This window comes from Microtus pennsylvanicus, chromosome 11 (genome assembly GCF_037038515.1).
Source record: "Microtus pennsylvanicus isolate mMicPen1 chromosome 11, mMicPen1.hap1, whole genome shotgun sequence".
Taxonomy (NCBI): domain Eukaryota; kingdom Metazoa; phylum Chordata; class Mammalia; order Rodentia; family Cricetidae; genus Microtus; species Microtus pennsylvanicus.
This window is the reverse complement of record NC_134589.1, coordinates 70,646,149-70,667,378: the sequence shown is the minus strand read 5'-3', so window position 1 is coordinate 70,667,378 and position 21,230 is coordinate 70,646,149. Positions and strand designations below refer to the sequence as shown.

Below are 21,230 nucleotides of genomic sequence, written 5' to 3'. Positions count from 1 at the left end.
GGAGAAAGGTTGCCCCTCCATCAGCTTCTTTCACTTGTTCATAACCTCTCTTCCCAGGGAACTGGCTGAGACTTGCATGTAAGAGATTTTTTTATATTAATAATAGGCTTATATTTTCTCAACAGTGTGAAAATTTTGTCACACATATTCTAGTTTTGTCACATGTATAACAAGCTTGCTTCTTGGGAACTTACCCCAATAATCCATTACACATACTGCTTTTTCACTTTATTGAGTGAATCCCAGTTAACAAATACAACACTCCCCAGAAGTTTGACTTCAGTTTTCTGTTGCTTCTTTGGTTATCAGTTTGCAAGATTTCTTCTAAAATGTAATAAAATGTTCAGTCGTATATAAATTTCTTCCATCGTCTATTAGAATGAATGATCCTCAGAAACACCTGTAACTGCTTGGCATGATGGCACAAGCTGGAGGCAGGCAAATCAGAGTTCAAAGTCAGCTTCAGCTACATAGTTGGTTCAAGGCCAACCTGGACTACACGAGACCCCTATGCCAAGAAACAAAGAAAATCAACAGCAAAAATGAAATACTCTCTATTACTCTGAATGCTTTTATTTCTAAATGTAAAAATTTTCCTAAGTAGTTTTCATCTCTTGGGGCTTAGCGGTGGGGGCTGCTCTGAGTGTCAGATGGACAGAAATGAAATGCCGATTGTTTTCATTAGTACTTGGGCAGTGAAGTAACTTCATCGGGGGATCCAATTCCCTCTCCTGGCTCCCACAGGTACCAGGCAAGTGCAAGATACACACATAAACATGAAAGTGACACCTGAGGAAGATGAGCTCAGAGAAAAGGAGACTGCAGCCGCTCTCCTAGGCTGTCACTATGATAAAGGGGACAGTCACCCTGACACATGTTCAGTACTTGCCATTTGGAGGTGGCAACTTTGTTATCAGAAAAAGATGAACGGCAAAATGAAAAATGTGACTCTCAAGAGGGACACTTGGGAGCCTGAGGCAGGAGGATTGTCATAAATTTGAGGTCACCTTGGACTTAGTGAGTTTTGGACAGGCCTGACTTACAGAAGCCTTTGTCTCAAAACAAACCAATACAAAACAAAAAGGAACTTGCAAACTCTCAGAGCCTCATGGTAAAGGCGAGGGAGGGTTTGTGTGAGTCAGGACCCAGGTCATATGGAGTGCTGTAAGCAGGTGTTACTAACAGGGAACACGGTGCCGCAGGTTGATACACAGTCTGCAGGTCCAGTCATGTGATATTGCAGATGGCTGTGTGGGTACACACCCCTGGGAGTGCCACATAACCTCCCAAAATGCCCCGTTAGATGCACAATGGAGGACATGTGATTTCAGCCACTTAACATGAGAAGCTTGACCACACTGCTGAGAACTGAACTTAGGTTTTGAGGTGCCCAAAGCTTCCAGGTCTATGTAACAACCTAGAGTCTGACACAATATAGAATTTCCTCTTCTTTAACTGAGGGCGGAGTTTAGGGGACAAGAGTACCCAGATTCATAGATGACACTTCAACAAACCAGGAACCCAGAACCCTGGAATGAGTTTATTGGCTCCTCCCTCTTCATTGTGGAGTACATACCACTGGTGGTACAGATCCCTTGTTCTTTGTGGTGTGGAAGTGTGTCCCCAGGGCCTGCATACAGAAAGATGCATGGTTGTGATTGTGATGTCTAAAAACAATATTGAGGGATTAATGGCGGCGAAAGACCTGCCTGTAGGAATAGCCAGTCACAGCCTTTAGGCCTGGGTCTGGCCTTGACCAGAGAATGTCAATGGTGCTATTGTTCATCTCAGGATCCATGGAACTGCTCGATATATTGTCCAACACTGTCAGAACAATGGAGTCTTTAAGTGGTAAGATGCCCCAATAGAGGAGAAGAAATGACCTTCCAAACATATAAGCAGAAATTAGAGGCTTTTATAGAACATAGATAGAATTGATACCTTCAGAAGAAACCCAGATAAAAGCTCGACAAAAACCAATAAATAATATGAGAGAGGCAGATACACTCTGATGCAGTCAGGTACAAAGAACTGACGGAGAACAAGTAATGGGCCAGAGCATCTGAAAACTGGCTTTAGAAGCCCTGTCTCACTCATGTTGGCGGTTATGGAGAGTCAAGGTGGGAGTGGCCAGGAATATCAACCACAACAAGATGGTAGGGCCTGTCCCATTGAAACTGATCAAGCCCCTGACTCCTGTGGACAGGATAACTTCACAATGGCTTGAAACGGCCAGAGGGTAAAAGTCCTTATTTAGGTATTACCAGTATCATAGTTAGCTGAGGTCTTGTACCATACCTTTGATGACTCTCTGCCTCCAGAAAGAGACCTTGAGTTCTGGAAGCTGGATTTGGGTGTGAAATCTAGTATAATGGACACGGCCAATTCTGCAGCTCAGATCTACGTTATGAATGAGGTCCATGGTGGTGATGACAAGGAGCGTGGTAATAGTTGGAACTAAGAAGAGGGTCATGCGATTCAAATGAACCTTCCCGGAAGAACACGGATAAGGAGCAAGTGAGCAGGTAGGCCCAGGAGACTTGCCCAGAGGTGGCTGAAACAGAAGCAGACTCATGAGAAGCATAATATAAATGACTCCACTCATGCAGGGTGACTGATGGCCACGTCTCTAAACTAGGCATCACGGATGTGGGTGAGGCGAGACTAAAGACGGCAACTTTCTTATAGAAGAACATCTAGAACAAAATGCGTATGGACCATTTTGTTACATTTTTGTTCATTTGCTTCTCAACCTTAATTTTTATAACTTTATAATTATCTTAACAACCCGTGAACTTGATAAACTGACATTTATACTTTTAATGAAGTTTCATTTTGGTTCTAGTACTTGGTAATTCAGGCCAATAAAAAAATACCACTTTCCAACTGAGGCAGTACTAAAAAGAGAGGTATGTTTGTCATTTTTAACATTCTCAAAAACCCATGGCACCATGGAACTTGGCTCCCAGTAAATACAACGATCCTATTAAAAGACTCCATTGCGATTCTTTACGTATTCTCTTATATTCAGTAGTGAATGTCGTCATTCTCACACGAGCTGCATTCATATCATTTTTCTCCAAGATGATGCCTCTGATGCTGGATGAGGTTCGCAGTCTGGCTGAAGGCTTTCCCACACTTGCTACATTTATAGGGTTTCTCTCCCGTGTGAATTCTCTGATGCTGGGTGAGGTGTGTGCTTCGAATAAACGCTTTCCCGCAGGTTTTACACGTGTACGGCTTTTCTCGTGTATGGATCCTCTTATGCTGGGTAAGGGCCGAGTGGTCACTGAAGGCTTTCTCGCAGATGTGACACACGTAAGGCTTTTCCCCTGTGTGAATCCGCTGATGCTGCACGAGGGCCGATTGGTCCCTGAAGGCTTTCTCGCACACGCCACACCGGTGAGGTTTCTCTCCGGTGTGAATTTTCCTATGTCGCGCAAAGGACGAGTTATCCCTGAACGCTTTGCCACACTCACTACACCTATATGGTTTCTCCCCTGTGTGAATTCTCTGGTGTTCCGTGAGGGAAGAGTTCACCCTGAAGGCCTTTCCACATTCGTTGCATTCAAAGGGTTTCTCTCCGGTGTGTATTCTCTGGTGCTGAAGAAAACTTGTGCTCTGATTGAAGGCTTTCCCACACTCATTACATTTATAGGGTTTGTCCCCACTGTGGATGTTCTGGTGTTTGGTGAGATGCGCTCTGCAAACAAAGGCTTTGTCACAAATGTCACACTGGAAAGGTTTCTCTCCCGTATGTATTCTCTGGTGGTGGGAAAGGTGTATGTTCCGGATAAAGGCTTTCCCGCAAACATCGCATTCAAAAGGCTTCTCTCCAGTATGGATTTTCTGGTGGTAGGTAAGCGAAGAGCTCACTGAGAAGGCCTTGCCACAGTCCTTACACTCATATGGTTTCTCACCAGTGTGAATTCTCTGGTGATGGATGAGGTGTGTACTCTGGTGAAAGGCTTTCCCACATTCTCTACATTCGTAGCGTTTTTCTTTAATAGGCGTTTCCTGACTGGTGCTGAGTTTTTCAGTGTGAATTTTCTGGTGTGTCTTAAAGGTGGAACTCTGAGAGAAGGCTTTTCCACACTCACTGCATTCAAATACTTTTTTGTTTGCTTGAGATCTCTGACTTCGGACGGATAGAGAGTTCCCTGTGCAGCCCTTCTCAGATGCTGGGACTTTCTGCCCACAAAGCTTTGATGGAGTGTCCTGCTGGGCGAGGACCACTTGCTGCAACCTGACCTCTTGACCATCCTGGAATTTCCAGTCTAGCAGGTTAGCACATTCCCAGTGAGTCCCTCTGCTGACTCTCTCCTCCATTATCCATGGATCTGATTCTTCTTTAGGGGTATCTGCCCTGAGAAATTTCTTACTCGTGGTCATTGTGATCCCCCCTGAAAGATATTGAAAACAGAAACGTCACTTTTACCCAAGTGAAACAGCTTGATGGAATGAAATGAACAGCCTGTTAATAATGCTAACAAAGAAACTGCAGTTGAAGACTTAACATGGGAATATGAAGGGAAAGAGCCCGAGGCGTGAACACAGGAGTATGGTGGAGGCTATGGTGTTTCTGTCTTGATATGGGGCCAAAAGCAATGGAGCCAGCTCACCATGGACTACAAACTCTGAAACTGAGCTGGAATGGACCTTCCTTCTAAGGTTCTTCCTTCATTTCGCCCAGTTATTTTGCTACAGCCACAAAATAAGACCCAGAAAAGAAGTCCAGGAAATACTGACACAAAACAAAGCTAGTGGGGCTGAAGAGAGAAGGCTCCGTCAGCATCTTGGGGACCTGACTTCCCTTTCTAGTACCAGTGGTACTGCGGAGGAGTGGGACTCACAACTGCCTGTAACTCCAGCTACAGGATGCCCTCTTCTGGTGTCCGAGAGCACTGCACCCACGTGCACTGCCACGCTACCCCACTCTGCCCATTAAAATAAAAATAAAAAAAGCCAGATGTGGTGGTACACATCACTCTGAGTTTGAGGCCAGTCTGTTCAACAGAGCAAGTTCCGGGACAGCCAGATCTACACAGAGAAACCCTGTCTTGAAGAAAAAAACCACCACCACCACCTACTACTACTACAACATTTGAAACCAAGTTAGTGGCTTTCTGCTGTACTAGGAGGACGATGTGAGGAACCACACTGGACTTCAATGGGGGTTCGATCTCTTTCTTAAACTGGGCGGCAGCATGTGAGTACTGCATCTTTATCACTGTTTAAACTCCTTAGGGCTGGGTACACAGCTTAGTGGCAGAGCATGCATGAGGCTCTCGGTTCAACCCCCAACACTGAAAAAAAGAAGTAGAACTTTCGCTGGGCAAAGTAGCACATAATTTCAGCACGTAAAACTGTTGAAAAATTATGCTACTTTTATTATAGTCAGAGCACAATATTAAAAATAAATGTATGTTAAGGCCAAAAAAGAAAGAAATGATAATGCTAAGTACAGAAATAAAATTGCAGCATGGAAGGGCAATATATCAACTCTGAAAAAAAAATTCCCAATAAATTTAAGCGAAAAAAAAAGAATGAAGACAGAGAATAAGAGGACAAAATACAAACTTAAAATGATAAATGGGGGTGGGAATGGTGGTTCAGCGGGTAAGGGTTTGGATTCCTAGCACTGTGCAGAGACTGAGTATGGTCACAAGCAGCTGTAACCCCAGCCCTGGAGAGGACAGTGGCAGAGACAGGAAAATCACTGGGGCTTGTTAGCCACCAGACTAGCTGAAAAACAGCCAGCTTCAGGTTCAGTGAGAGAGCCTGCCTCAAGGGAAGAAGGCAGAGAGCGATGCTCAACATCCTCCTGCTTCTGTATATGTAGGTATCTGTACACACACGCACACTCGCATACATGCACACACACACACACTTGCACACATACACACGCGTGCACACACACAAATAAAATAAAAAACAAAATTTTAAGTGAAACTCTGCATTCATACATTCATAGATCAAACAAGAATTGAGAGCTAAAGGGTACCAGACACTGAGGCATAAACGAGGAAGGATGTATAAAAATGGCCAGCAGGTACTAGATAAGAGGTCTAGTGGTTTTCCTTGGGAGGCTGCATGGTTAAAAGGAATGTGGAGAAGGGAAGAAAACGCAACAGCTTTGGAGTCAGGTGGGTTTGTGCTAATCCCAACCTTCACCCAAGAGCAGCATGAAATCAGCCCAAATCCCTTATCTCCACTGGATGGGGTCAGCTGCAGAGGGCATCCATCACTCAAGGAATAAATGTGTCAGCAAGCACAAAGGCCCACCTAGACCACCCCGTGCAGCACTTAGTTCCAGCTCTTGGTCAGCTCGTGGCCCAGAGGAGAGAATACATTAAAGGCAAAACCATCTATCATGATGTTTTTCTTTCTTGATTAAAAATAACTGTCTAAGAATGAGAATTGGCAAAGATGCAGGCAGAGAGAAAAAGCCTTATTTCCTGCTGGTGGGAGTGTAAAGTACAGCCATATGGAAATCAGTATGGAGATGTCTCAAAAAAATTAAAAATAGAATTACCATATGACCCAGCTATCTCACGCTTGAACAGATAGATACCTGAAGCACCCTGCATCCCACCACATCTCATCCATGTCTATTGGTGCTTAATCCACAGTAGCCAGAGAATGGAACCAGCCTAGACGTCCATCAACAGGCAACAGTAAAGAAAATGTGGCACCTATACACAGTGAATTGTATGAAACCATAAAGAAAAAGGCAAGTTTCAGGAACATGGAAGGAGAGAGAAAGCATTAATATTAAGCGAAGTAACTCAGACTCAGAAGGAAATATTACATGTTCATTATACCCCAGCTTGTAATGTTTCTATGTGTTGTATGTGAGTGTGGATATAGGCTATGAAACAAGAAAAGAGACCGTGAGAGGGGAAGAGATGCTGAGAAGGGGTGGGCAATAGGACATATGCGACATAAAAGAGGAAAGGAGGTGGGGAGGGTAGGTGGGTGTGGGGAGGGGTCAGAGGAGGTTGGGGAGGGTAGGTGGGTATGGGGAGGGGTCAGAGGAGATTGGGGAGGGTAGGTGGGTGTGGGGAGGGGTCAGAGGAGGTGGGGAGGATAGGTGGGTGTGGGGAGGGGTCAGAGGAGGTTGTGGAGGGTAGGTGGGTGTGGGGAGAGGTCAGAGGAGGTTGGGGAGGGTAGGTGGGTGTGGGGAGGGGTCAGAGGAGGTTGCAGAGGGTAGATGGGTGTGGGGAGGGGTCATAGGAGGTTGGGGAGGGTAGGTGGGTGTGGGGAGGGGTCATAGGAGGTTGGGGAGGGTAGGTGGGTATGGGGAGGGGGCAGAGGGATACGGAAAAGAGGATGAGAATCTTCCTAATGCTGTGACCCTTTAATACATTTCTTCATGTTGTAGTGACCCCTAACCACACTATTATTCTTGTTACTACTTTGTAATTTTGCTACCGTTATGAATTGTAATGTAAATATCTGTGTTTTCCACTGTGTTTTCCACCACTGTCTTAAGTGACCTCTGTAGAAAGGTCATTCAACCCCCAAAGGAGTCTTGACCCTTAGGCTGAGAAACATTGGCCTAGAACTTCATGTATGCTCTACCACTGCGCTGTATCAGCGGTAAATTAAATATCTCTTAATAATTGCAATTTTGAGTTATGCTAGTTAAATTCCATCAAACATTGAGTCCTAGACATTTGAGGTGGGCAATTATCAACTATAAAATATAAACCTCTACCTATTTCACTGGATTGCAGTGAAAAATAATAATAGGTCTTACAAGATACTTCATAGGTCAAGTGTGGTGGCACAAGTCTTTAATCCCAGCACTTGGGAGGCAGAGGCAGGTGGATTTCTGTGAGCTCAAGGTTAGCCTATTTCATAGCAAGTTTCAGGATAGCCAGGACTATGTAGAGAGAGATTCTGCCCACCTTACCCTCACCAAAGATATTTTACAGCCTGTTACACACTCCAGGAAAGTGTAACATTGCAGCATCGTAGGCAAGGCAAGGAGCTTTGTCAAACACTTCAAAGTAGCAGAAAGACATATCCCCATCGGTGAGCCACAAGCCCCAGGGGACTCCTCAGGACATTGTCTCCCACCCCAGGCAGCCAGTCTCACCAGCAGCCACAGGCTGCACTAAGTGTGAGTAATATGTAGCAAAATACATGACAGCCCTGGCCTTTGGCACCTGCAGCCAAGCACGCAGCCTGGCACGGGGGCCGGGTAAACGCGGTTTGAATATACTCCCATGTGCTTAGAGAAACAAGAGGGAGATGAGGACATGCGTGGGGCTTCGCTGGAAGGAGGGGAGCTTCAGCAAGCACAGACCTGTCTCCCGAGCCCCAAGAGACTCCTCATTAGAGACGCGCAGGCGGCTTCTGCACGTCGAATTTAAGAGAGGACATGCCACCACAGGAGTGAGGGAAGAGGACTGCTAATTTTTTTAAATTTTATTTTCATTTACGTATATGAATGTGTGTGCAGTGTGCCTATTGAGGCCAGACGAGGATGTTGGACCCTCCTGGACCTGGAGTTACAGGCAACTATGAGCTGCCCAATGTGGGTACTGGAGACTGAAGTCGGGTCCTCTGGAGGGGGCAGGCACTCTTACCTGCGGAGCCACCTCTCCAGCCCCAGACATCTAATTCATGTGAAACAAGTGATGGAAGGAAGGGCTCAGAGAAGGACAGACCTCCATGACGAATGCCAGTCTGGATACGCATGCTGGGACAATGTGGCCCAGGCCTGCCACATTTGCGGAGACCTCATTCCTCCCAGTGTCCCACAGGCACGATTCTTACCAGGAACAAAGTCTTCTTGAGCATCCTCTGTCACGCATTTGTCTGCTTTCTCCAGGTGACAAAACACATCTGGTTTGCATCCTGAGAGTCCTGTTTTTGAAGGAGGAAGAAAAATTGATCCTATCTGTTCATAATGGAGACAGAAGTCATTGTAAAGATGAGACCTGGTCTTCAGAACTTTCTGGAAATGGTGGTCAGACAGGAAGGGGAGCATGTTTGTGTGTGGGGGGGGGAGTGGCTTGGGCCTGACACAGTCTGTTCCCACACCCTCTTACTTGGGACACATCACAGGTGAGACTTTAGCAGAGCTCTGGGGGCCCCAGGGGGGCAGACACATGGTAGGCGTGAACGCAGTATCATCAGCAGGCCCAGATCCAACCCACTCTGCTCTCTGGCAGTCCAGGGGATCCGGCTTACCCAGCGAGACCAGGTTGCTGTAGTTCTCCAGCATCACGTCCCGGTACAGGGCCCTCTGGGCAGAGCTCAGCCAGCCCCACTCCTCCTGGGTGAAGAGCACAGCCACATCCTTGAAGGTAACCAAGTCCTGAAACAGAGAGCCCTTTCTTACCGACCAGGAGATCGGGCAGGGAAGCTGATCCTGGCTGTCCCAGAAGCGCATGGGGGACCTTTAACCTTTCGTCTGCGGGAAGCTGGTGTTCAGGGACACGGAAGGCATCTCTTCAACATCTCCTAGTGGTTGAGCTTCGTGCGGAAGACATACTCTGTCCCCCACTTTGACACCAATCATAGAGAAACAGTGAGACTGTGGACTTGTTTCCTTTGCCCACAACATCTCCCGTCTAGCTCCACAGCCCTAACGTAGCAGGGGTAGTGTCGGCGCAACACACACTTCCAGATGTGCGGTGATGACGGTTTAGATAAGCATCCTGCACTAGCAGTGATATGGACGCATAATGCAGACAGTATTGTACAGCGGCTAACACCTGATAAGGACAGCAAACAATGTCATACTCCTGTGCTCTTTTGTAAATCATTATTTTAGAGCATATTTCTGTTCATTCAAGAAACCTTTACTGTAGAACGGCATGCCGAGTCTCCCCAGCAGCCACCTACGTGTTTCATGTTTTCCATGTCTTCGGATTACACTGGGAGGCCAAACCGAATGACTGACCCACACCATCTAGGCCAGGAGAAATATTCTCTGTGTTCACATCAAGATGAAACAGCTTCCCAATGCACTGCCCAGGACGCACCCGCATTGCCCCGTGGCACACGACCACTGTTTTCAGTAAGTCTTACTTTCTTTGACTGCTCATCATCCACCCCGACACCTGTGTGAGTGCGTGTGTACACACACACACACACACACACACACACACCACGGAAGTGATCGTTCTATGCTATGACACCATGTCTTCTCTGATTATAACTCCTCTCTTCCTTGGAAATTCTCTCCCAGAAATCTGAAATCCGGCATGGAAGACACAACATCTCACAGTGTGGTCTTCACAGGGAGCTAGAGTGCACTGAGGAAGAAGGAGAAAGTGGAAATAAAAAAAATGCTGCTTTAGCTTAAGATAGCTTAATTAAGTTTGTTACCTGTGCCCAAGGTCTCGGTGCACAGCAAGGAGCCAAGAAACACTGGCTGAAGTGAACCCGGGCATTGATTCCTCCATAAGTGTTATCATCACGGGTGTCTAACATGGCTCCTAGACCTGGCAATTTTACATCGCTAAGTTATGTCTGCCCAGTGGCGCTAAATCACAGCAGCCGGTAAACATAAACAGTGTTTAACTGCTATGCCTCAGATATGGTTCGCTCCTCCAGTGTCCATGTGCCTGGTGTCCAGTGCAAAAGTGGTGGGAGGTGGGAAATCTGTGAGAAGTGGGGCCTAAGAGGGAAGTGAGAGATGGGACATGTCTCTCTGGATGGCAGGGGCTGCTATGAGCAGGTTCTTACAAGACCTCCAGCTCTCTTTCTGGTTTCCTCTCCCCATACCCCTTCCTTTTCGGCCTTGTGGTGCCATTTACTACATATAATGCAGCATAGAGCCCTTGCTACACATGGCTGCCCAACCTTGAATGTTCAGCCTCTAAGTAAAGAGCCTTTGCTCGTGAAAAACAAGAGGAGAGAGAGAGCAGCCAGAAAGCAGGAACTGGCTGGTTGTTCACCCAACTTCTCACGTCCCATGTGTTCCTGTCCTACAAAGTTAAAGGCTACAGGCAAAGGAATTAGAACAGGTTTGACCAAATGAGCCTGGCTATAAAGAGGGTGGCACCACTCGGAATAGTTTCTAGTTCTGAGCTCTATGTAGAAGGCTCTCCATGAAGCCCTGGAGAGTTCAGGCTGGACCTGAACTTTCAATCTTCTTTCTACAGCCTGCCAAGTGTTAGGATTACAGGTGTAAACCACCATGCCTAGCTTTGTGTGTATGTGTGTGTACAAACCACCATGCCTAGCAGTGAATGTGTGTGTTAGTGTGCAAACCACCATGCCTAGCTTTGTGTGTATGTGTGTGTGCAAACCACCATGACTAGCTACGTGTGTGTGTTAGCATGTAAACCACCATGCCTAGCTTTGTGTGTATGTGCAAACCACCATGCCTAGAAGTGTGAGTGTGTGTGTGAGTGTGTAAACCACCATGCCTAGCTAGCTGTGTGAGTGTGTAAACCACCATGCCTAGCTTTGTGTGTATGTGTGTGTGCAAAACACCATACCTAGTTTTGTATGTGTGTGTGCAAACCACCATGCCTAGCTGTATGAGTGTGTGTAGACCACCATGCTTAGCTTTGTGAGTGTGTGTAGACCACCATGCTTAGCTTTGTGTGTGTATATGTGTGTGTAAACCATCATGCCCAGCTTTGCGAGTGTGTGTGTAAAAATCACTATGCCTAGCTCTTCGAGAGTCTGCGTGTGTGTATAAACCACCATGCCTAGCTGTGTGTGTGTGTGTGTTTAGGCTGGAGACTGAACTTAGGGCCTTTATATTACAGCAAAGTTCTCTGCCGCAAAGCTATACCCCAAGCCTCTAGAAGTAAAGTTATTCGAATACTTTTTACTGATATTAAATAGTCCTGGGAAACAAGAGTTACATGGTATCTTGAAAAGAAATAAAGGAATAAGAAGCCTAGGAAACCCCAACTTCACAGGAAAAATTCAAATTCCTTCTCTTGGCTCCTATGTCAGACCCTGTTTTTACCATTTTGGACTCCCATCTTATTGGCTAACAGAAAGTGACAGGTTTTCACTTCAGACTAAGCTAGACCCCTGACTGCACATACCACTTACAAAGCCCACTAAGATGAAATGTGGGGTGGGAAGAAGCAACTGGGGTCAGGTGTTTGGGAGAGACCAGAGTGGTTAGAGCAAACAACCTTATACTCTTTGAGTTAAGAACCCAACTGCAGGGGCAGGTGACTCACAACACCGCCCTCCCATAACCCACTCACCTGGACCAGGGCCGGGAGGTGGCTGACAGCCATCCCTTCTTCTCTGGTGAGCTCTCTGAGGACCACCAAGCACTGAGAAGGTGGGTGAGGAACTTTGCAACTGTGGGGGTCCTCAAGCTAGAAGCATCTGCACACCTGTAATGAGAGGGTTGGATCAAAATTCACAGGCATGAACCGGAACATTCCTATCCTGGCATCCTCAGTACCCCCCAAGCAATGAGTTTTTTGGTTAGTTTCCTCCAGTTTCCGAATGCTTTTGAGAGACACTGTCCTCGCCAGTCTGTAAGGTGACTTGCTCACCATGCCATTTCCCCTTTGCATCTTCCCTGTGGTCAGCGCCTCCATGCCGCCCACTCTGCATCTTAAATGCTTTGACTTTCCCCACGCAGAAAGCTTGCCTCAGCTGCAGTTCTCAAGCGCTTTCCACCCTGTCCTCCCCCTAAAGGTGTGCTTGGGAGTCTGAAGACACTCTTTCCTCCTGGGACAGTTTGATCCGAATGAGAGGGAAGGAGGAGGGAAGAGAGTCGACTTCTTTCTTCTGAAGCGGGAGGGGAGCTAAGCAAGTCAGCTCTTCAATCGGAAGCCTTACAGGCCAAACTCTTGTGTGGTCTCGGGATTCTCCTTTGGGTTTGGTTAAGAGACCTGGAGTCAAAGGCAGTGTATTTGTGTGGTATGTGTCTGTAAGGGTGGGCTGTGGGAGAAGAGAGAATCATTCACACAAGTCACCCCCTACCGCTTTGTCAAGTCCAGGGGCTGCACTGCAGTTGCACGTTCTCAAGTTCCTCAGACAGGACTCAAAGCCCCACCGGGAATATACTCATCAGCTGGATGCAGCTGCCTTCCTGAGTCTGTCCCCAGAAACGCTGGAGGTCCTGACCCACCCTTCTCCATATGCAGTCATGTTCGGATCCCTCAGTTCCACCACAAGACCATCCTGCCGGTCCTTTCTCTGTGTGGGGTCAAATCTCAGTACGCGTGTTGAGAAGTTAAGGGCATGGGGATCCATGTCCTCTAAAACGGACCACAACTCAACCTTGCTCGGTGTCCCTTCCGCCCTTCCTCCAGACCTGACAGCCGCTCTGTCTCTTGGCTCTGGACGCTGATGATCACCGCGGGGCTGCCTTTCGAGGCGCCTCCATCGCGGCGACAGAGCGTAGCCGTCACATAACAATCAGGACACAATGAGCAGGAGCCTGCTGCCTACAGCGGAATCGCGCCTGCGCGTTGCTCTGGGACCCAGGGACCCAAATTCCCACAAATCACTGTGCTGCAACTCTAGGGTTTTGAGATTCTTTCCCAGAAGGAGAGTGCGAGGCAAAAAAGTGATGTTGTACGCCTGCGCAGAGCGGCTTTGTGGATTGAACTACAGTTCCCAGAAGGCTTCGTGGAGGCACTGAACCTCCTCGAAGGTTCAGTTCCACTGATAGCGGAGCGAGAAACATTCTGGTCATTTGGAGACTGCCTAGGATGTTGTTATCTCCAGGGAGCTCGACTCAGCGACCTGCGACTAAAGCCCGGGAAGGTCCAGGAACCGAGCGGCAGGGAAAGGGTTGGAAAAACAGCATCGCACTCTCAGACGGGCGCTTCGGTCCCTGCGGCGGACAGGCAGGGGGCGCACGGAGCCCCTCAGGTAGCGGAGCAGCCTGGCTGTCACCAGGATGCTTGGGGATGAGAGTTGGAAGGGACAGGAGGCAAAGACTCTGGAGGTCAACAAGTCTCTCTGGGGCCGCAGGGTGGAGCCGGCAAGGATGGGGTGATATATCGGGGCCTCCCCCTAGGGACATCTAGTTGCCTTTGAATATGTAGTAAGTATTCATAGAACAACGTTCTTGTTGGCAAAATAGTAAAACAATTAAATTTAAATTTTAAACTATGACCTAAGGATTGGCAATTCAGGGTCTGCTGGCCACCCTTTTAGGATGCAATGTCAGGGACTCCATCCGGCGCTTTCAAGGTGTCCTTCTCTCACGTAGGGAGCAGATGGTGCCAGGCACTGTGCAGAGGCTGGAGAAACAGAGTGAAGCCTGCACTGGAGGGGACTAGGGAGTGACAAGACAGTAGAGCCCTGTTAGGGAGAAACAGAGCGAACAGGTGGGGATATTTGGGAGATTTGACTTTCCTGGGAAGAGCTGCCTGCAAAGAAGTGGGCTTGGTGTATTTAATGTTTAGCATCATCGCTAGGGAAAAGGAAAGAAAACAACTCAATATGAATGTGCGTGTGATTCTGAGGTCTTGACAGCCACGGTAGGAACACAGGATTTATTTTGTGTGTGGTAGGGAAGCACTGGAAGTTTCAAGTGGACAGATGCATATATCTGTAAACTGGTCAATTTTGGGGAGAACTGATTTAGGGTGAGGGCTAGGGATGGTGGTAGCACAGGGATGTAGCACAGGGACATAGCATCTGCCAGCTTGAATTCTAGCTTTGGAAAAAAAAATCTAGCGACTTCCGCAGGAGCAGGCCTGAATCTGGAGAAGGCCTGAGGCAGCGACCTCCACAGGAGCAGGTACAAGGGAGCAAGCCCTGAGGAAGCAGGCCCTAGCTAGATACCTCTGTGGGTTCAGGTGCAAGACAGGAACCTCCAAGGGAGTTAGAGGCCTCTGCAGAACCAGGCCTAAGTCAGGGACCTCCACATGAGCTGGTACAAGGGAGCAGGCCCAGGCCAGGGACATCTACATAAAAGTCTTGAGCCAGTGACCTCTGCTGGAGCAGGTTTGAGGCAGCCATGTCCACAGGAGCAGGTATAAGGAAGCGACGATCTAGGGAGCAGGCATGAGTCAGCTACATCCCTGAGAAGCATAAGGTAGCTAGCTACCTCAATGGAAGCAGCCCCAAGCAAGCAACCTCCTTGGGAGCAGGCAAAATGACCACCGATATTGCAGAGTGACTCCCAGCAGTGCTGAATGACCTCCAGGAACACCAAGTGACCTCCAGGAACACAGAGCAACTTCCAGAACACAGAGTGACCTCCCGGGTGACTGGGACCATGGCCCTGACTGCACCACGAGGAGCAATCATCTGATCCTGGATCCACTGGCACCTGGAAGATTGATCACCAGAGACACAGCCCAAACTACATCAACCAGAGGAAAAGATGGTAAGAACACACTCAACACCATAAAGAGCAACACGACACCAAAAAAACCCTAGTGACCCTACAACAGCAAGACTTGAACAACCAAATAGATGAAGCTGAAGAAAATGACCTAAAAAAAATAACTTTAGGAGAATATTTCAGGCCCTTAAAGAGAAAATGAAAAATTCCATTAAAGAAATGGAGAAAAAGACAAAAAATTGGAAGAAATCAACAAATCCCATAAAGAAAATCAAGAAAAAGCAATCAAACAGATGAAAGAAACTATTAACAGAGACAATAAAGAAAACACAAACCAAGGGACTTATGAAAACGGAAATTATGAGAAAATGATCAGGAACCACAAATGCAAGTATAAACAGCAGGATACAGGAGATGAAAAAGAGAATCTCAAGTGCTGAAGATACAATAGAGGAAATAGACTCATCAATCAAAGAAAACATTAAATCTAATGAAAGGTTAACACAAAATATCCAGGAAATATGGGACACCATGAAAAGACTAAACCTAAGAATAATAGGTATAGAAGAAGGTGAAGTCCAACTCAAAAGCACAGAAAATATATTTAAGAAAATCATAGAAGGAAACTCTCCCAACCTAAAGAAAGATATGCATATGAAGATACAAGAAGCTTACAGAACACCAAATAGACTGGATCCAAAAAAAAAGTCCTCTTGCCACATAATAATTAAAACACTAAACATGCAGAATAAAGAAAGAATATTAAGAGCAGCAAAGGAAAAAAGCCAAGTAACATATAAAGACAGACCTATCAGAATTACACCTGACTTCGCAATGGTAACAAAGAAAGGCAGAAGGTTTTGGTCAAGCATTATGCAGACGTTAAGAGACCATGGAAGCCAGCCCAGACTACTATATCCAGCAAAACTTCCAATCAACATAGATGGACAAAACAAGATATTCCATGACAGAACCATATTTAACCAATACCTAGCCACAAACCCAGCCCTACACAAAGTACTAGAAGGAAAACTCCAACCCAAGGAAATTAGCTACATCAACAGAAACACAGACAATTGATGCTCTCACAGCGGCAAATGCCAAAGAAAGGGAAACACACACACAATAACGTCGCCAACAATGAAAACTAAAATAGGAGTTAACAACATTAATATCCCTTAATATAAATGGACTCAAATCACCTATATAAAGACACAGGCTAGCAGATTGGATATGAAAACAGAATCCATCCTTCTGCTATATACAGGAAACACTCCTCAACCTCAAAGACAGACATTGCCTAAGAATAAAGAGTTGGGAAAATTTTTTCAATCAAATGGATCTAAGAAACAAGCTGGTGTAGCTATACTAATATCTACCAAACTAGGCTTCAAACTAAAAACAATCAAAAGAGACAAAGAAGGACATTTATATTAGTCACAGGAAAAATCCATCAAGAGGAATTCTCAATACTGAACATCTATGCCCCAAATACAAAGGCACCTCATTAGTAAAAGAAACACTTCTAAAACTTAAATCACACATTAAACCACACATACTACGAGTGGGAGATGTCAACACCACACTCTCATCACTGGACAGGTCTGCCAGATAGAAAATTAACAGAGAAATAAGGAGACTAACATGTTATGACTCAAATGGGCTTAACAGACACCTATAGAACATTCCATCCAAACGTAAAAGAATATACCTTCTACTCAGTACCTCATGGAACCTTCTCAAAATCTGACGCATACTAGGTAGCAAAGCAAACGTCAATGGATACAAAAAAATTTGGAATAACCCCATGTATCTTATTGGATCACATAGCTTAAAACTAGAATTCAATAGCAACACTAATTCCAGAAAGCCCACAAACACATGGAAATTAAACAATGCTCACCTGAATCATCAATGGGTCAAGGAAGAAATTAAAGGCTTCCTAAAATTTAATGAGCACACAACATACCGAAATTTATGGGACATGATGAAAGCAGTATTAAGAGGAAAGTTCATAGCACTAATTGCCTACATAAAGAAGCTGGATTTATGCCTACATAAATCCCACAATAGTGAGTTAACAGAACACTTGAAAACTCTAGAATAAAAATAAGCAAACTCACCCAGGTGGACTAGATGGCAGGAAGTAATCAAATTGAGAGCTGAAATCAACAAAATAGAAACAAAGAAAAAAATACAAAGAATCAATGAGACAAAGAGTTGGTTCTTCAAGAAAATCAAAAATATAGACAAACCTTTATCCAAATTTACAAAAAGGCAGAGAGAGAATATCCAAATTAACAAAATTAGAAATAAAAAGGGAGACATAACAATAGACATGGAGGAAATTCAGAGAATCATTAGGTCATATTTCGAAAACCTGTACTCCACAAAAATGAAAAATTTAAAGGAAATGGCCAACTTTCTGGATGAATATCACTTACCAAATTAAATCAAGACCAGATGAGCTAATTAAATAGACCTATATACTCTGGTTTCTCTTCAGATCGTATAAATAGACCTATAACTGCTAAAGAAATAGAAACAGTCATCAAAAGTCTCTCAACCAAAGGAAGCCCAGGACCAGATCATTTCAGTGCAGAACTCTACAAGATTTTCAAAGAAGAACTAATATCAATACTCTTTAAATTGTTCCACACAGTAGAAACGGAAGGAACATTGCTGAACTCTTTTTATGAGGCTACAATTACCCTGATACCCAACCCATACAAAGACATTACTAAGAAAGAGAATTACAGACCAATCTCACTCATGGACATTGATGCAAAAATACGCAATACAATACAGAATCCAAGAACACATCAGAAAAATCATCCACCATGATTAAGTTGGCTTCATTCCAGAGATTCAGGGATGGTTCAACATATGAAAATCTGCCAATGTAACCCACCATATAAACAAACTTAAAAAAAAAGCGCTACAGGATCATTTCATTAGATGCTGAAATAAAAAAACCTTTGATAAAATACAACATCCCTTCCCCATGCTAAAGATCTTGGAGAGAGTAGGTATATAAGGAACATACCTGAACATAATTAAAGCAATATATAGCAAGTCAACAGCTAACATCAAACTAAATAGAGAAAAACTTAAAGCAATACCACTGAAATCAGGTACAAGACAAAATTGTCCACTCTCTCCATATTTATTCAATATGGTTCTTGATGTTCTAACTAGAGCAATAAGACAACAAAAGGAGATCAAGGGGATACAAATTGGAAAAGAAGAAGTCAAGCTCTTACTATTTGCTGATGATATGATAGTTTACATAAGCAACCCCAAAAATTCTACCAAGGAACTTATACAACTCATAAACACCTTTAGTAATGTAGCAGGATATACACTTAACTCAAAAAAGTCAGTAGCCATCCTTTACACAGATGATAAATGGGCTGATAAAGAAATCAGAGAAACATCACCCTTCATAATAGCCACAAATAGCATAAAACATCTTGGAGTAACTCTAATCAAATAAGTTGAAGACCTGTATGACAAGAACTTTAAATCTTTGAAGAAAGAAAACATCACAAAATGGAAAGATCTCCCATGCTCTTGAGTAGGTAGAATTAACATAGTAAAAATGACAATCTTACCAAAAGCAATCTACAGATTCAGTGCAATGCACAGCAAAATTCTACATAGACCTTGAAAGAACAATATCAACTTCATATGGAAAAGAAAAAACAACAACAACAAAAGAAAAAACCAAAAACAAAAAACAGCCAGGATAGCCAAAACAATCTCGTACAATAAAGGAACTTCTGGAGGCATCACAGTCCCTGACTTCAAAGTCTATTACAGAGCTACGGTACTGAAAACAGCCTGGTATTGGCATAAAAACAGACAGGAGGACCAATGGAACCGAATAAAAGACCTGGATATCAATCCACACATCTTTGAACACCTAATTTTTGACAAGGAAGCAAAAAAAAAAGCCAAATGGAAAAAAGAAAGCATATTCAACAAATGGTGCTGACATTACTGAATATTAACATGTAGAAGGCTGAAAATAGATCCATATCTATTACTATGCACAAAACTCAAGTCCAAATAGATCAAAGACTTCAACATAAAGCCAACCACACTGAACCGCACAGAAGAGAAAGTGGGAAGTACACTTGAACGCATTGGCACAGGAGACCACTTCCTAAATAACCCCAGTAGCACAGACACTGAGAGAAACAATTAATAAATGGGACCTCCTGAAACTGAAAAGCTTCTGTAAAGCAAATGACATAGTCAACAAGACAAAATGATAGCCTACAGAATGGGAAAAGGTCTTTACCAACCCCACATTGGACAGAGGTCTGATCTCCAAAATATACAAAAAACTCAAGAAATTGATCATCAAAGAACAAATAATTCAATAAAAAATGGGATACAGACTTAAACAGAGGAGTCTCAACAGAGGAATCTAAAATGGCTGAAGGATACTTAAGGAAATGATGTGGGATTCCCCTCTGTAGTATGGTGTGATTACCATTAATAAATAAAGAAATGGCTTTGAACCTATATAGCAAGGCAGAACTTAGCTAGGTAGGTGAAACTAAACTGGATGCTGGAAGAAAGAAGGGTGGGGCCAAAGAGAAGCCATGGAGCCGCCGCCAGAGACAGACATGCCAAAACTTTGCTGGTAGGCCACAATCTTGTGGTTACACAGATTAATAGAAATGGGTTAAATTAAGATTTAAGAGTTAGCCAATAAGAAGTTAGAGCTAATGGGCTAAGCAGTGATTTCAATAATATAGTTTCTGCATGATTATTTTGGGGCTGAGTAGCCTGGAACCAACAAACGGCCTCCCTCCAACAAATTGGTGCACTGACATAGTGGATTAATAGTTTTTGAGTGGTTATTTCGGGAGTCTGGGCAGCCAGGAAATGAACAAACAGCCTCCTTACAAAAAGGAAATGCTCAACATCCTTAGCCATTAGAGAAAAGCAAATCAAAACAACTCTGAGATTGCATCTTACACTTGTCAGAATGGTCACGATCAAAAACACTGATGACAACTTATGCTGGAATGGTTATGGGATAAAGGGAACACCCCTCCATTGCTGGTGGGGGTGTAAACTGGTATAGCCCCTTTGGAAATCAGTATGGCAATTTCTCAAAAAATTGGGAATCATCTATCTCAAGACCCAGCAATACCACTTTTGGGTATTTACACAAAGGATGCTCAATCGTGCCACAAGGACATGTGCTCAACTATGTTCATAGCAGTATTGTTTGTCGTAGCCGGAATCTGGAAACACCCTAAATGAGCCTCGACTGAAGAATGGATAAGGAAAAATGTGGTACATTTCCATAATGGAGTACTACACAGCAGAAAAACATAATGACATCTTGAGATTTGCAGATAAATGGATGGATATAGAAAATATCATACTGAGTGAGGTAACTGAGACTCAGAAAGACAAATACCATATATACTCTCATAAGTGGCTTTTAGACATAAAGCAAAGAAAAACCAGCCTACAATTCACAATCTCAGAGAACCTATACAACGAGGACCTGAAGGGAGACATACATAGATCCCCTTCCCTGTCTCACTCATTCCCTATCTCCTGTCCTTGTCTCTTATTCCCTGCCCTCTGTCCCTCTGGAGCAAATAAATCTCCTTTGTGCTGAGAACTTGGTCTTGGGGTCCTGAGCCAATACTTTTCCTTTCACCTTCCTCTAAGACGTTTACTTTGCGAGCCTAGTGGTTCTTCTAGATGTTTGTGGGTTCTGGGTAGCCTTTAGCACTAACTGTGTTAGGCGCTTTCCTAAGCCCCTTTATTATCTAACACAACCCAAAGCACTTAGGTTTGCACCACTAACAAACGAGGAAATAGGCATTAACATATGAAATGCCTTGAGCAGGGCCCCAGTAAGTGATATAGGTGGAACCAGCATGTCACTCCTGCTGATGAAGAAAGGTGCAAAGGCAACCACACTGGCTGCCCAGGCTAGCTC

At 44.7% G+C, this 21,230-nt stretch overlaps 1 protein-coding gene across 5 annotated transcripts; it reads right to left on the bottom strand.

The window, feature by feature from the left end:
* Positions 1-217: 217 nt before the first annotated feature.
* Positions 218-13,513, bottom strand: Znf454 (zinc finger protein 454). Of its 5 annotated transcripts, none has more exons than XM_075992768.1 (5): positions 12,498-13,420; positions 12,198-12,332; positions 9,205-9,331; positions 8,788-8,877; positions 218-4,403 (listed from the first exon to the last, which is right to left on the bottom strand). In XM_075992768.1, exons 2-5 carry the CDS (start codon positions 12,228-12,230, stop codon positions 3,070-3,072), a joined length of 1,584 nt encoding a protein of 527 aa, XP_075848883.1. In that variant the 5' UTR covers positions 12,231-12,332; positions 12,498-13,420; the 3' UTR covers positions 218-3,069. The 5 variants fall into 5 exon arrangements, with proteins under 5 accessions (XP_075848883.1, XP_075848884.1, XP_075848881.1 ...); XM_075992769.1 differs by having other exon boundaries at positions 225-4,403; positions 12,931-13,513; XM_075992766.1 differs by having other exon boundaries at positions 225-4,403; positions 13,265-13,422.
* Positions 13,514-21,230: the final 7,717 nt, after the last annotated feature.

Bases quoted from the DNA above. Each gene is read 5' to 3' on its own strand.
- Znf454 (XM_075992769.1), bottom strand. From the start codon at position 12,230: ATGGCTGTCAGCCACCTCCCGGCCCTGGTCCAG. The intron at 8,878-9,204 runs GTAAGCCGGATC...CTTCAAAAACAG, and splicing joins CAGCAACCTGGTCTCGCTGG to GACTCTCAGGATGCAAACCA. The intron at 4,404-8,787 runs GTAAGAATCGTG...AATATCTTTCAG, and splicing joins TCAAGAAGACTTTGTTCCTG to GGGGGATCACAATGACCACG.